At 41.3% G+C, this 16,057-nt stretch overlaps 1 protein-coding gene across 5 annotated transcripts in view; it reads left to right on the top strand.

Moving 5' to 3' along the window:
- Positions 1-2,148: 2,148 nt before the first annotated feature.
- Positions 2,149-16,057, top strand: part of stxbp6 (syntaxin binding protein 6 (amisyn)) — a 130,537-nt gene continuing 116,628 nt past the window's right edge. Inside the window, exons 1-2 of one of the 5 annotated variants that reach the window (XM_046414010.1) lie at positions 2,149-2,496; positions 11,364-11,584. In XM_046414010.1, the coding sequence (XP_046269966.1) occupies positions 11,431-11,584 (154 nt within the window). In that variant the 5' untranslated portion in view covers positions 2,149-2,496; positions 11,364-11,430. The remainder of the gene's footprint in view (positions 2,497-11,363; positions 11,585-16,057) is intronic. The other 4 variants (XM_046414012.1, XM_046414013.1, XM_046414015.1 and 1 more) reach the window with 4 other exon arrangements.

Here is a 16,057-nt window from a genome sequence, read left to right as displayed (position 1 = left end):
GTCATTTTCCCCCTCTCTAGCCACTACGTCTTTTTCCCTCAACCTGGAAAAAGTGACTCATTACAGTGAGAGTGTTTGCTCATGTAGGGGAGCAGGGACGCAGGGCTACAGTTTAGTATTTCTACAGTGTCACAGTCTAGAGAGTTTTGCACCGTAACCAGCACTTTCACGCTGCTGTTCTGTTGGCCTAGCAGTCAAAATCAGCAAAACAATCCCAATCCAGATCCAAGTTCACATTCAGCAGAACAGTCTGCGTAAATCGAAGTGGATTGTCTGAAGGTAAGTGTAAAACAAAAACAAAAAATGTCCCCAAAGACTTCAATTCTAAAATCCTGAAATGAACTATTTCCACATGTTCTACCAGATGTCTGACAAGCTTTGCTGTAGAGTGAAATCACAAAGCCAGACAAACTGTAATGTGATCCCAAGGAAGCTTCAAGGGCTGGATGAAAAAGCTGCCATGCCAGCCGCCAAGTATGATTTTGTACCATTTTTGGGCATGAGAGTAAGTTGTTTTGGAGCTTTAGCTGGTTCATAAATTATGACATTATGATGGGCCAAAACATCAGGTCTTATTTACTTAGAATGACACCTTACAAGAATTTAGGTGTTTCAGATTAGCAATGATTTTGCTAACTCCTGCAAAGTGTTTTCACTGAAATGGGAAACATTCATATCTGATTAGAAGGACTGCTGTTTGTAAGACACAACTGGATCTGTTCATGTGTTATCATGTTTTTAATATTGTGGCTCTCTCAACTGACCCGCGGATATCTGCTGCAGTACGACTGCTCCTCTGCTCAACATGACAAATAATTACGGCCTAAATATTCATCATTTCCCTCTCCGACATGTTAACGGTCAGCTGCTGAGACCCAGAGGCAAAGAAACAGAAGCGTATAAACTTGAAGCATCTCAGCTGAGGCAGTGGTGTCCAAGTCTGCTCAGAATAAAGATGGAGCTTATGAAAGAAAAGCCAAATCAACCAGGAGAGGAATTAGAGCTCTGCAGGGAATTTGAATGACTCATAACCAGCCAAGGAAAACACAAGAGAGACACAATCACACACACGCACACACACACACTTCCATACACTTCCACTGCCGAGTGTGTGAATTCCCAGGGAACAGATTTCTGTTGGCATGGATGTAGGAACAAAAGATAGTAGTGAACATCTGCTGGCAGTTTAGGACACTCTTGAATATTGACACCTCCCACACAGCCAGCAGTGAGCTGTTGGAAAATACAACGTGGGCCTGTCTAAACAAGCAAGTCAAAGAAGTTAAGCTACTTTTTTTTATGGTTGTCTTGGGGAATGCCCTAGTCACTGTTCATTAAGTCATATTGTGGAACGCCTACTATAATCTGAGATATTTAGGGTTTGAGTCACAACAGACAGAGCGATAAAACCATACAATATTCCGTTGTAGTCCCGTTACAGGCTACCTATGTCCTCCTCAGCAGGAAGTGCAGGACTGTCCAGACAAGTGACCCAGGAGGTGTCCTTGTTGTTGAACATGTTTGCCCTCTCATTGTGTGGGATGCCAGCCACAATCAGAAATTCAAGTTTGGAGTCACAGAGACTTGGCAGTAAAAGCCATAAAAATGTTTTTACAGCCATTTTAGTCCAACATTCACACAGGAACCTGAAATTGTCACTGTTAATGAATATGTCTAGTAACTTATCAGTCAGTAAGCTCTATTGTTATCATGTGTATGTATGCTGGTGTCGCTTCTGTGATGTTTGTATCAGAATCAGAATCAGAATCAGAATCAGAATTCTTTATTTGTCACATGTGGATGTGCATCCACAGTGAAATGAAAAAACAACACTCCTTTTTACAACTGTGCAAAAATAATAAAAACACAATTTACATGAGATGTATCGTGTCCTTCTGCATCTGCTCTGCTGTTTCATCATACAGAAAGTCAAACTGCTAACGAGCCTCTTTAAGTATCCCTGCTTCGGAGGTTTGAGGCTTAAAACCCTAACCAAGCAAGCAACCAAACGTCATAGATGGAAATTTGTTTTTCTGATTTTACTATAGCCCGTAAACGTCCACCCAAAGCCACCGTTTATATGTCCTTTAGCTTCTGTTATTTCCAAGAGTCTCTCAACGGGCAGACGTGAAGCGCGCGTTACGTGGTAGTGTAACACTGTACGTGATTGGCGGGAGGGTTTGTGTGTCTGGGAACCTGCTACTGGTTTCCCCACACACACACACACACACACACAGAGTCAGTCAGACAGACGGTGTCTCTCTGCTGCAACGGCAGCAAGCAAAACAAACTCCCGTCCCGCCGCTCAGAAAGCTACAAACTGTGGTAGAAGTGAAGTCGACGCAATGCTTAACACGAAATGCTACCGTGTGGCCTGAGCAGACAGCGCGCAGTGAGGACGAGCCCGCTGAAAGTGAGCGAACTGTGACCGCAGCTGGGAAAATTAACTGGAGGATCTGAGGATCGCACGTGGAAAGCCAACGCTGAAACGCGTCGGTAAGTAACGTTAACTCCAGACTGCGCTTCTGTTTCACACTCTTTACGGGGCATGGGAGAAAAAAAGAAAAGTTTGATTGGTGTTTTGTGTCCACGCGAAGACATGTTGACACCTACTGCGTCAACAACCCTTTCAGCCACTTTGCTGTGGGGTTTTAACAAGTGTGCGCGCGCGCGTTTACCTGGTGAAGTGCACGTGCCGGGCTTGTATTGTAAAGCTAAACGTAACCGACTGTGTCCGTTGTCGGATTTTCTGACCTGAAGCTTTGTTACATAAAAGAAAAAAGCTTCAATCTGGGCTTTCGGAAGCAGACTTGGTGATGAAGTGATAATTCGGGATAATTCGAGTTAATTTTGCTGTACAGAAATGTGTCATTTTATGTGTGTTTGGCGGTGTCCAATTCCGGTCACGGTGTTTTGAAAAGAAAACTAAAGTGCGTCCTCGTGTCACATGTCAAATCGTCCGGTATTTCATCAACATAAGTTTGGACCTTGTCCTTTATATGACTCGAAAGCTAAAAATATTCCAGGAAAATTCCTGTCAGCCCAGACAAGTGAATTTGGGTGTTGTCCAACCTGAATTGCAGCGTATTATGATTGTAGGCTGCGCTGCTGTGTCATCAGTGTGTTTGCTCATAAAGCTACATGAGACACTTCTTTCGTAAAACCACTAACTGGTAAGATCGTGAACGTATAATTTAATATCTAAAAACATCGTGGTTGCATTTGAAAGACATCTGATGATGCTGTTTTGTGGTGCTGCTGATGAATATGAAGTGTTTATCATCGCTGATGCTGGTGTTTTCTCCAGCGGAAATAATCAATATATTTGATTTAACATTAAATCTTAAATGTTAAATACATCATTTGGATCATTATTGGCATCTGCTGTTCTCTTGGTATTTCACTAAGTATTACAACACTCAGGGGTAATACAGCTAGTCTGAAAACTGGTTTTTCGTGCTGTGTTTTCAAATAAATGTTTGCTGTGCGCTTGTGTGTGTGCCAAAGCAGACTTGGCTCATGGCATTAAGCAAACTAAACAAGTGGCACTCAGGGGCCTGCTAATTGTCCCAAAACAAGCAAACTGATATTGGGAAAAACCCTTGCAGTTCCTAAATGTAATCTTTCTGTTTTTATTTTGGCTTGATTGGCTGTTTTTGACATTATTATTCAAAGGATCTTTCAAAACATGCAACATCACCAAAACTGCGGATACACGGCTTGAATATTCAGAGGGAGCAAATGTGAAGCCCTGTACTTGGTTTAAATTTTACATCTGACATGTTGCATCTTTGTACCAAGTTTGTATTTTCTTTCACTCATTTTGTTATTCTACTTAACTATAAATTATTTCTCAGACTCCAGAAATGCCCGGGCTGGTTCTTTGCAACAATTAAAGACAGAAAAATCCTTGACTTGTATTTGAACACCAGTATCTCTGAAGAGCAATTACCACATGTCTCCAAAGCTGTAGGCTGTCTCTGTGACAGGTTGGGGCCTGGAAGGCCGTTTGGTTCAGATTAGGAGTGAGACTCCTAATCTTACCCTTGTGTCTCCCAATGGCACTAACTCACCCACTTACATTAAAATATTGCTTCTTCCTATGAAAGAGTTCAATGCTTAATTTTCTCTGGCACGCCATAAGCTTATACCTTTCCCCATACTTCAGTGTCCAATTACAGTCAGCATTGTGTAAACTGTCAAGATGGCTCCCTCCCTGTGTGTCCACCACCTCAATTTGTTCTGTTGGCAGAGAGGACAGAACTGAAGGCAGACATAAAGAGACTTGTTTCTTTAGTGGATCACACTATGAAAAGGGGAACAAAAACCAGCCTGTCAGGGTTTTTAACAAAATTACATAAGTATTTCGAGTCGCTGAGGAATCTGAATCATGGGATGTGTGTGGTTGCTGGATTATAGAAATGAAGCCCTGTGTGCTACGAACATAAGCACACCTCTGTTTTGCTATACATTTAATGAAGGAGTAGTAAAGTTAGACACAAGCCTGGTGATGTTTTTCTTCCGTCTATCTCATAGATTTTGCTGATTTTGCTCTGTGTATATCATCCAGATCTGTTATTCAGGCCACGTACACTGACACAGTGCTGTTGCTTTTGGCTTGTCCTTATGCAAACCAATTGTTCGTTCACTTTTGTTTAGTTAATACCTCAAGCCAGTTCCTCGGTATATAAACAAGTTATTGTGACAATCCCTGCAGTTGTATTCGAGTCACTTGTTTGTAAGTGCTCTGTGTTTGCTTTTGTGCTGTCTGTTCAGTCCCTCCCAAAGGTATTACTGCCATAAGGTGCAGGGATGTAAAGGATGAGCTCATTTGGGGACCTGGCATGTCACTCATTGATTCATGGTTAAGCCCATGCCTCCTTGGCACTATATAACCTACACTAGCGGCTGAGTCACACAGGAAAATGGATGGGACCTTCCTTTGCTTTTTGAGGTAAAAGAGAAAGATCCTAACCAACAAGCAGCTTTGAAGGAGATCTATTCTTTCTGTGATCAATGGTCTTTTATAGCATTAAATAGACATCAGCTGGCTGTACAGAATTTTTTCTGTCATGTGCCTTTCGTTCCACTGTATACAGTGTAAATTTAGTTGCTCCATATTTTGAAAAAAATCTTAAAGACTCTAATTAGATAATTTGCAGAAGGGTTTTAAGCCAAAAAATGGTTTTGACACTCTCCTCTCCCATTGGCATTCTTAAAAGCGCGCCCCTCTCCAAGAGCATTTCAGACAAACTGCTGTAATGCTCCCTCAAGAATAAGCAGTCTTACTAATAACAGTAGTAGCATCTCTCAAAATAGCCAAATATGCATGCTTACATGGGTTTCCCCTGTCCATTATCTGACCGTCAGATTGATCTCAATGGTGAGCACAGGCGTTTCAAAACGAAGAAATGTGGGATCTCTCCGCTGTTCAATTAGACAACCATCTTTCCCGCAATTTCTCATCTTTCCAATATCGTCACGTACTAATCATATGGGAGAATATCTTTGTTTTCTGTGATATATATATATTTATTTACAAATACACAGTCAAAATCATACTGTTCATCATATTGGGTCATTTGAAAGTCTTTCCTCTGATTATTAATGGAAGATGAGCACTTTGCAAGTTTTCCTTTTGTATCCAAGCAGCAAAAAAGTTGTAGTTAATTTGCCTTCCTTGTCGCTGCGATGTGACTATTGTGCACGGGCACATTGTGACATCAGTGCTGCCAGCATTGAAATCTTAACATGCCTGCAGTAAACTGTTTGATTCAGACTCGGAGTTACAGATGAAAAGGCTCTTCAGTTGGACGTGGAATGCAGATGCCTTTGCTGTTGCCAAAGAAAACAAGACAAAAATGACTGTTTTTCACCTGAGTGTGTAAAAACAAAGCACAAGAGGGGAGAAGACAGCTCAGAACGCAATGTATCTGTCAAAAATGAAAAACGGATGCTAGATGCTGAATTTGGAGAACAGAATAGTTGAGCTGCAGCTTGTCATCTCCATTTGGAGAGTTTAAGATGACTTATAAAGCCCTTTGATATCATTTAACGTTGGACTGTCACCTGCTTCAGTCACGTGTACGTCACTTGTTTTCAAACCTTGTCTTTACATATTACAACAGCACAGAATATTTGACTAAATCCAGCATATTTGAAAAATTGTGGATGTTCAACATAGCAGATGAGCTGTGTTGATGATCTACTCTCCGCCATGCTCAGTTGGTTCTGATGTAGGGATTTGGTCTTAGATCACAGAAGTTGGACAGCTAAACCACATCTTCCAGTCTTACTCAGATTGAATAAGCTGTCCCACCCTTGTGCTAACTTAGTATTAACAAAAAACTGCTTTTTCTAAAGTGCACTCTCTGCCAGGTTATTTTAGAGAAAAAAAAAAATTATTTGAGTCAGTGTTTCACAATCTATCCTCAAAGTGTAGCTATGAGAAAGAGAAAGAGAGATTGTTTGATTCCCCAAGTACTGTTTTGGAGTAGTACATTGTAGAAATACCACAAAAATAATGGGCTTTCTTTTACTGACTTTCAGGTCTTATGAAATACCAGAGTAAGTTTTTCCTCAGCTTGAACTGGAATGTGTAGCCAAACAACATAATTCTTTGTGTTATTGGCCCATATCAGCCAACAGGATACGTGACTAAAATGTGTTTACTATGCATGTCCAGACTGAGTTTTGTCTGTCATTTGTAGCTTGAAGGTGCACTAATGTAGGATTGGATTTTAATACATCACAGACTGGCACTGACACCACAAAAGCAGCAGGGAAGACAGCGTAATCTCTCAATTATTTTATGAGAGGTAACGCTCGCCATCTGTTCATGTGGCGATGCTGGATCGTTCAGAGTGACACTGTGGTGACATCACTCTCTAAAGATGTAATCTGTGAAGATGTGTGCACTGTGGGAGGTTTTTCTGCAAAATCAAGGCCTTGTACAGAGCCATGAGCCAACGTGAAAGACATGCATGAGAGGCTGCAGATGAGGCGAAGTGTTTTATTTCTTTCATACATCTTGGAGAGTGCAGTGCGGAATGAAAGAAACTGCTTTGTCTTTGAAAGTTTCCAGTTAAGTATGAATGGAAGGAGTAGATACAGAGGAACAGGATTATATTATCTGTTGGGTATCTTACCAGATACCATTATATTCCAAATTTTGAGCTAACTGCAAGTGCTATCCCTAACATTGCCTTGCCGTCTTGTTCTCTGTTGTTGGTAGACTGTAATTTTTGTCTTTTTGCTGTCATAACCACAAGCAAAAATATTTGTTGACGGACCAGTGCAGCGTACCTGCTCTCTGAACGTGTGCATTCTAAGCATACCATTGAGAATCTCTCAAGTAGCGCACATGGGGCTTCAGAAACACACTGTACATGTTAAGAATGTTTTTGGAAAAGCAGTGAATTTTTATTTGAAAACCGTCAATGTCAAAATATAACCTAACCTTTCTGTTTCTGCTATTCTTGTTTGTGCTGGGTTCTGCACTTCAGACAAAGTACAGCAAAAGTTTTTGCTATAGCAGGAACTGTCAGAATCTGAAAGGAGAAGTCTTGAATATACAAAGTAAAGGTTACGTTATATTTCTCATGCCCTGGTATTCTAAGAAGTAAAGATAAGGCGCAAAAATGTGTTTTTCCATGCTTATCAGTCTTCCTGATGAATGCGAACACGTGAATGTTTATATACCTAACCCCCGTCCTCACGTTGACCTTAACCTAAACCTAATTTTGCTCTCTCTGCCTCTCGCTGTTCAAAACTAATTTGTCCTCACAAAGATGAAACAAGTGCACACACATGCAAAACCTTCATGTCACCGCCTCACTGTGTTTCACTTGTCCTTCGGCCTGCCTCAGCTCTCCTGCTCATAGCTGTGTGATCTAATAACTCTCTCTGTCTAAATAATTCTCACACCAGCTTCCAGCATTTTAATTATGTGAGCAGCAGCGTAAATATACATGGTAATTCCACTCTAGATGGATTTTTTTTAAAAGCCTGTGCCAACTGAAGGTTTGCCTTTGCATTTTTATGTCTCTCCAAAGAGAGAAGCACCTTCATTTCAGTGTGATAAGGCCCGTATCATCCACCTGTCTCCAGCTTCGGCTGTGCTGCCGTGCCGGGTTCCCGTGGGCTTGTAACCACAGCCTGGCGAGCAGCACTGTGTTGTTGCTGAAAGAACTGGCTGTACAGCTAACTCAAAGGCCGCACTCCAGTGAGGTCTCAGGAGGGCCGTGTGCACGGATTGATCAGATTTCACATTAACACACTGGGCGAGGGGTGGGGTTGGGGGGGCAAGGGAATGAGTAGGAACAGTGCTGCTCCTTTGACTGCTTGGCAATACACAGCCACAGTTAATGAAGTGTTTTTGAATGGGACTTTGCTTGGAAATGGGGTGATAAGCAGCCGTAAAATATACGTACGTCGTTTTCACTGCCACAGCAGCTCCTTGGCTCCCTCCGGTACATCTCCTTAGCCCTGCGCTGTGAGCATTACATAAGGCTGCTCAAAGTCAAACCATAAGCTATGCATTGTAGCTGGCAACATCTCACTGCCTGGAGGCTCCTGTCTGCCTCCTCCTCCTCTTCATCCTTCTTGTTTTCTTCCTCTCATCCCCCATCCCCTCATCCCTCCCCCCCGTCATGCTTCAGTGGGCCACCTGAGGGGGTGATATGTGCCCCCCTTTGCTTGGTGACAGCTTGCAGGGAGATGTGGGCTGCCTTTCCCAGCTAGAGGAAGTAGAAGAGGGAGAGATGCTGCGGATTAGGGCTTCCACAGAGAGGAACTCCGCTGGGCCGATTTGCTGTGAGAGGGGAACAGTGATTTTTCAACAGTGAACCTTGATTTTCTGTCTGTTCGTTGTACCATCCAGTAATAGAGATCGGAAGAAGGGAAGAGGAGACATAAATGGTTAGATACCAAGGGCATTCTGTGAGCTCTAGGCAGTTACTAGGTGTATGTAAATGAGTGTGAATACAGATGGGATGCATGATATGACAACAAATCTTACAATAGCGCAATTATTTTAACAAGCAAACAAAACTTAATCAGAAGTAAAATTACACTCTGTTGTCTTCAGATCATGTAGAAGCACTGAAAGTTCTTAGCTGATGTCGGAATATTGATTGCTGTGTTCAGAGTCTTTTGACTGCTGTAATGTTTGTGCATTTTGAAGTTGCACTGGCACGGTACAGTTCCTTATCAGCACACAGTATGACGTGGAGACACAGATCTAGGCAGGTTTTTACATGGTGCCTGCCATGCTTAAAATGCCCTGCCTTTGTCATAGGGTTCAGCGAAAAACAACTTTGTGCCCTTTATCGAGGATGTTGTATTTTTATAGGAAAGTTTCCTAGCCAAAGTGTTGGGATGTTGTACATCTTTTAAATTCCAGCAAAAAGCACATTTATTAGCCTCTCTAATTACTCTCCACATAATCTTGGCACAGGTTTTTGTTTACTGCGAATTCTTACATTGCTGAACGCAGGGGAAGGGGGGGATGGACAGAATGAGAGGATGTTCAGTCAGAGCCTAAACTGACTAAAACTGAAAACAGTGCACAAAACAAAGTTTGTAAATGTTTAACTTATTCAGTCAACCTTCGTGTGTTTGCCTGGCACACAATAACTTGAACATCTGTATGACATAGTGCATTGTAATGTAGTGGCTGGCCTTATAATACATTGTACCTTTGTGAAACCTCTAATAAAACTGTGTTAAGAGAGGTGATGATCTAACTCCTTTCTTAACAACCCTCTGTACACGTTACACACATTTTCTTTGCCTGTACTGCAGTTTGGTATGAAAACACCACTATATCCCACCACCACATTACAGCTGATATATAATAACTTCATGTAATAAATAAATTCCAGCAGGGCTATTTGTTAGATTGCATTATATTGTAGCGGTGCTATTGTGCCTGCTTTTATGTTCTTCCTCCGTTAAACTGTTCTTTCTGGCCTGACGTAATCTTTCTGGAACAATGACCTCCAGTCAACAATGGCAGCCTTTCAGTCACAATGTTTTTTTGGAGGGGGAGAAGTCTGCTTGTGCGCCTTTTAATGTCCGTGTAAACTCATGCATGTTTTGCTTTTATGATAATTAATGAATGAAAATTTGACTCCACGTGATAGGTACTCATTTGAAAGCTGGCTCCTCCAGCTTTGTGGTCTGTTGTTTATTAGCATGCCAGTTTGATGAAGGCAGTGTTTTGCAGTCTGCCGTGCTTTGCCTCGCAGTAGAGTAATTCATGGACTATTTGAGACTGACAGATTGGTGCATCAGGGTGGCCTGTGTGGTATGTGGTTGAGAGTGCCTGTGTGTGTGTGGCTGAGAAAATGATTAAGCTCCATAGTCCTTGTGAGAGCATTTGGACCTAATTAACCTACTTTTTTATGATTATACCCTGCATTTAAGCACAGTTAGGCCAACTAAGCACAGTTTTCCCTGACACCACCAGACACACTGCTGTGTCTTTTGTGGTATATTCCCAGTCACCCAGAAAAAATGTACTGGTAGAGATTGGTCTGTAATAATAGAGAGATGATTGCTGCATGGTATCAGCGAGACTTTCGTATTGTTAGTAGCTGCAGCTGAAGTAATTTCATGTCTGCTAGTGGCGGTGCTTTCAAGGAGAACATTGGCAAAGCATTAAGAGAGATGGAGCATCAAGACTGGCTGCAACATTTAATACCAACTTTTCATACTCGAGAGATCATTTCAGTCTTTTTTTTTTTTGTTCCAAGCAAAAATGTCAAACGTGTGCTGATTCCAGCTTCTTAAATATAAAGCTGCTGCTTTTATTCGTAGTTTAAAATAGCAATTGAAGAGCCGTTGGGAAAACAGAAGTAATCTGAAAACATCACTTTGGACTCTGGGAGCATTTTTTCGATTTCTTTTTCATTTTATGCACTTTCACATTTTATGAAATATTTTTTGGAATGTTGTTAACTGTGAAAATATTCAGCAGATTAATTGATAATGAAAATAATCGTTAAGCTGGTGAGTGGCTACAACACAGCTACTCCAAACATTACTTTAACATCCCGTGTGAGCAGTACAGTGTGTATAAGTTCAGGTTTTTTGTTCTTTTAGAGACTGAAGGAAGTGATTGACCTGAGGCTTCACTTCACACACAAAAGACATAACAGCTTTAAATGTTTAACTGTACTTTAACCAGTCAAGATACCAGTTGAGGCAAGTGAGAAAGAATGTGTGGATTTTTTTTGTTTGTAATTTAGGAAACATTCAGAAATTGAGAAAAGTGAAATTTGTGTGTACCCTACGTAGTCAGCCTGATCTGTCCTTTCTGTTTAATTCACTGTTTTTCCTTACTTTCTTATCGTCCTCAGCGAAACGTGGATCTCCTTCTCTCCACCTTAACTGTTTGCCAGCTGTTCACTGCTGTCTACTAAAGAGATGAGTGCCAAGTCAGCCATCAACAAGGAGGTCTTCATACCCCACGATGAGAAGATGCTCGCTGCTGTGCAGGTGAAGCGGAGGACCAAGAAGAAGATCCCTTTCCTGGCCACTGGTGGTCAGGGAGACTACATGACCTTCATCTGCCTCTCAGGTCGGTGGACAAATCAAAATCTATTTTCTTCTCTTCTCTTCTCTATTGCAACCCAAAGTCACATTTCAGCACGTCTCCCTTAATTCTCCCTCTAATGTTCACTGATGAGCATGTTTACATTTCCTCTGCCAATAGGATGACATGCTAACTCAATTTACTGCAGGGTTGTAGGTCAATCCTTTTTAAACCGATTAGATTAAACTGAAATTGAATAATTGTTTTAGCAGAAATTGAGGTTTAAAGTATTTTGTTTTTTTCCCTCCATTTGAACGTCAGCTGAGATGCTTCTTGTTAATTGAATTAGCCATGCACATTATTCATGAGAATAGCTAGAGCCTATTAATTTCAGTGCCAGCAGAACTGCTTATGAAGATCAACGGCATTCTTAATCCTGCCATTTTAATGTGTATTAAAACTCTGCTTTGGTGGCAGCAGATCACATCACTACAGGTTCAAAGTTATTTAATGTTGGCTGGGAGGAATATATCAGTATATCAGTACAGCACGAAGCCCAGTGCAGTCTCGCTATGATGAATTCAGATTCAAAGTTGCCTTCCAATAATCTCACTTCTCAGTGCTGAGCTCAGGTACAAACACATAAGCCAGTTATGTCAAACGCGTGTCACAGTTTAGACAAAGGTTTCTGAAGATGAACAGCGTTTTTCCGAAGGGTGCATGATGAATCATTACTCCTTTGATGTGGAAATGAGTGTTGGTTGTTATTTTCTGGATGTAATGCCAGTGTCATCATGTCCCCAGCAGCAGCAGCAGCCTTCACTGCTTTTTTACCTCTTTTGAGCTCTGTGACAACAAAATCTCAACAAAAAGTCACTGGATGTCCTAACTGCTTGTCATAATTGAAATGAATGAAATGATCTGATCTTGTCCTTGATTTTTTTTTTTTTTAAATAATAATTACAACAGAATGCATCACATGATAAGGGTTGATTAGATTTTGCTCTTGAATCCCAAGCTGGTTTGAATCCCAAATGTGGCTGGGAAAATCAGCAGGAACTTATTTTTACCTTTGAGCGCTGCCCTTTTTGGTAGCCCTTGTGCCTGCTTTACTCATTTCACCATCACTATGAACAGGAATACATGAATTACACAATTAGATCACAAAAGAATGCACTTTTCACATCTTTACACATCAACAGAGGCCAAGGTCATCCTGATGACTTCAAAGATGCAGAATGATTTGAGTGTTGTTTTTCTGCAGAGCATCAGTGTGTGAACATCAAGGAGCCATAGGCGTGACCCTGTATTAACAAGCAGGCAAGACACTTTTTAGAGCCCGGTCGTTAAAACTAATTCTGTGTCTTTTCAGTGGATTAAGGTTTTCAGACGTGTGCATCTTAAGTTATGTAATGTCTAATGTAACGATTCCGGCTGAGCTACATTTGTGAATCCCTTTCATCGCCAAGCATTGATGTTAACCCTGGGAAGTTTATGCTGTGTTATAAAACGTATTGTTACTGAAGATAAATATCGCTGGAACGCATACAGCGAAGGCTGTCGTGCATTCATATGTCATTGTAATCCTTGGAGTGTGTTTTTTGTAGACCCTGTGAAATAAACCCATAATGATAATGATTTTTTTAATGTAATGAAAGTATTTGTCCTACGAAATCTCATTCTTAATGATCATTCGGGATCATTCTTAATCTCTGCATCACCTGGCTGGAGCAAGATCAGTTTGCTACAAGTGACCCCCACCTGCTGTTTAGATGGAGAGGCCTAATGTTGGACTGTGTGACTAAAGCGACTGTGGGCTGTTACATTCTTACCTCATTTACTTTTTATATAACGTGTCTTTTATTTTACACCACTGGAGATGTAAGTAAGAGTCAAGAAAAGTAACTTCCACTCATTTGCTGCCATCTTTGCCTATTATGAACAGCAGCCTTGTTCACCCTTGGGCTAAAAAAGGCCTTTTGTTTATTCAGTGCCGATCATTTAAGGAGGAACATTTTGTATCTTGTCATCCTTTGAAGTACAATTACAGCCACTTCTGCCATCGTCACAATCTCCCAAATTTCTATCCTGCCAAAGTGAGCCTATTAAAAGTTTTTCACTGTCTGCTTTATACTAACAGCCACCTGACTAAGCTGCTGTTGTAGTGAAGGCCCACACTGTTGTGTGCTTCACTTAGTCATGTGGCATTTCTTTAAACCAGCCAAGCATCGCTCTGAGTCGTGCGTGTGTGTGTGTGCGTGTGCATAAACATGTACAGTACAGAAAAATCATGAATGTGAAACCAGGCTTCACCTCCCAGCACATACAAGGCTGGTGTGCTTGACGTTGAGTGTTTGGCTTGTGTGGAACTATGTGGAAGCACTGTGTGTGTAGTTAAGGGTGGGGGAAGGGGGTCGCTGACAGTCTCATGACTGCAGTAGCAGATAGTTGAGGCCTGAAGGCCGTACAGTGGCAGAGTTATGTAATCTGTGGTGTGTCACGGTGAAAGTGGGCCTACAGTATGAGGAGCCGTGCTGTATACACAGCCAGGGGCACTTCATTCTCAAGCTGAGCAGGGTGCCACGATGAAACACCAGACCATTACTGCTGCTCTAATTCCAGAATCATATGCTGTAACACAGAGTCTTAAGACGTGACTGAATACAAGAAAAACAAGACAGTTTCAACTAATACGACTTACACCAAAAATGCATTTTTTTCTAGTTGCAAAGTGTTGTGAAGTTTCTTATCTGTTTGGAATAAATCACAACTTTCACTGGCATGCAATATAGATGTTATGCAATTGACCTTGTAGCCGCAGCAGTCAGCTCGAGCTGTCTTTTCAGTGTGGGCGAGTCTGAATCTTTGAATTGGCAGTTTGTTGAACACATGACTTTTTGTCTTAGGTAAACATTTATCAGTGGAACAACAAGGCCTGAACAGCAAGTGCTTCTTGTTTCTGAATTACATTACTGCGCAAACAGCTCAGATATCTTATTTTTATTTGGCTTCAGGGTGAAAACATCAGTTGTAAATGTAGATATGTAAACAGATTTTTGTCCACAAACCCTGAATCAGTAGTTATCGGAGTTGAGAAGTTATTTTTTTGGTTCATGTTCTGGCCTTTTTGATACACTTTTCTCACTTTATGTAATACTTGCACTCATTTAAAGCTAATATAAGCAAATTTCCCAGATTCCTTTGCTGATCATGAGATTCATCATCACTCAATCATGTCTGACTGACTCTCTTCTGTCTTGCTTCGGCTTCATTTCTCCTCTGTGTCCAGTGGATGCTCCTAGCCTGCGCTGTGATGAGATTTCTGAGATGTCTTTGATCTTACACACATACATGTTGACACAGAGCTGTTCGACTGCACACAGAAACGTATGTTAACGCTTTCACAACAACATCAGGGGTGTAGATGACATAGGAGTGTGCTGGAGCGAAGCCAAAAGCTAAACATGGCCCAAGTCGGTTAGAGAGCGTTCTCTTTGATCGCTGGGCTTCCTGCGGTGCCTTTATGGCTGGACCTCAGGGCTGAAACACTGGACCGCCCACAGAATGTTTGGCTGGAGAGATGTGAGGCCAGTTGAGCCAGATAAGACACTCTGAAGGTTTCGCTGGGGCAGCCTATTAGTCTACACGGTTCTCATTTCTTTTGTCTTGATCTGAAAGAAAAACATATTTTCTTCCTTTTCCAGTCCGTTTCTCCCTCGAGCGATCCTCACGATTTTTTGCACTTGTTTAAATCTGTTCGTGTTTGAATGTGTTACTGCTATAGGTTGTCAGCTTTGGGTGGATTTAGTGAACAAAGTGAGAAGTCCATCTGTCAGTTTCTAAATCATATTAAGCAGTGTTTTTTCCCCCATTAACTAGCTTTGCTTTATCATGTAATCCAGTCTTCCTCTGTCAGTTATGACCACGTTCTTTGCATGTTTGGATACACTGAGTGCATTTACATCCACCAGCGTACCATATGTGAAAGTATCATCATTTTGATCTTTTATTATACAATATGAAAAATGTGGTTATTCAAATAGCTGGAAACTTGATTGTAACTTCAGGTCTTCAGCCTTAGGGTATTCAAGTTAGCATATCCAGGTTTCTCAAAACTGGAATAAGGTCTTACTGGAATCCTATAAAACCCCATCATGTACACGGTACTTTTGCATATCTGAACAAACTCATTGTTGCTTTATGTTAATCTGTGAATTTCCATGTGGGAAGCACGTGGGTGTCTGTATTTATGGGTGTATTCATGCCCACCATGTTTATGCAGGCATGTTATTTTATGGGCTGGTTTACATGTTTAATGTTATGTGTAGGCTGTGTCTTATGTAAGTTATATGTTGACACCTTCACGCTGGGGTGTTGGTTATGTTTGTGTCTCTTTTTGTGCTCTGTATAGTGTTCTTATAGTATCTTTGTGTTTTGTGTTTGTTTTTAATGTTTAAGATTTTTCTCTGTTGCATCTGATACATCGACAGTTAGGGGTATGAGTGTGTGTCAACAGTA

Source organism: Scatophagus argus, chromosome 15 (genome assembly GCF_020382885.2).
Source record: "Scatophagus argus isolate fScaArg1 chromosome 15, fScaArg1.pri, whole genome shotgun sequence".
In the NCBI taxonomy this organism is placed as follows: Eukaryota; Metazoa; Chordata; class Actinopteri; family Scatophagidae; genus Scatophagus; species Scatophagus argus.
Note: the sequence above shows the minus strand (reverse complement) of the source record. Positions and strands in the feature narration are given on the sequence as shown.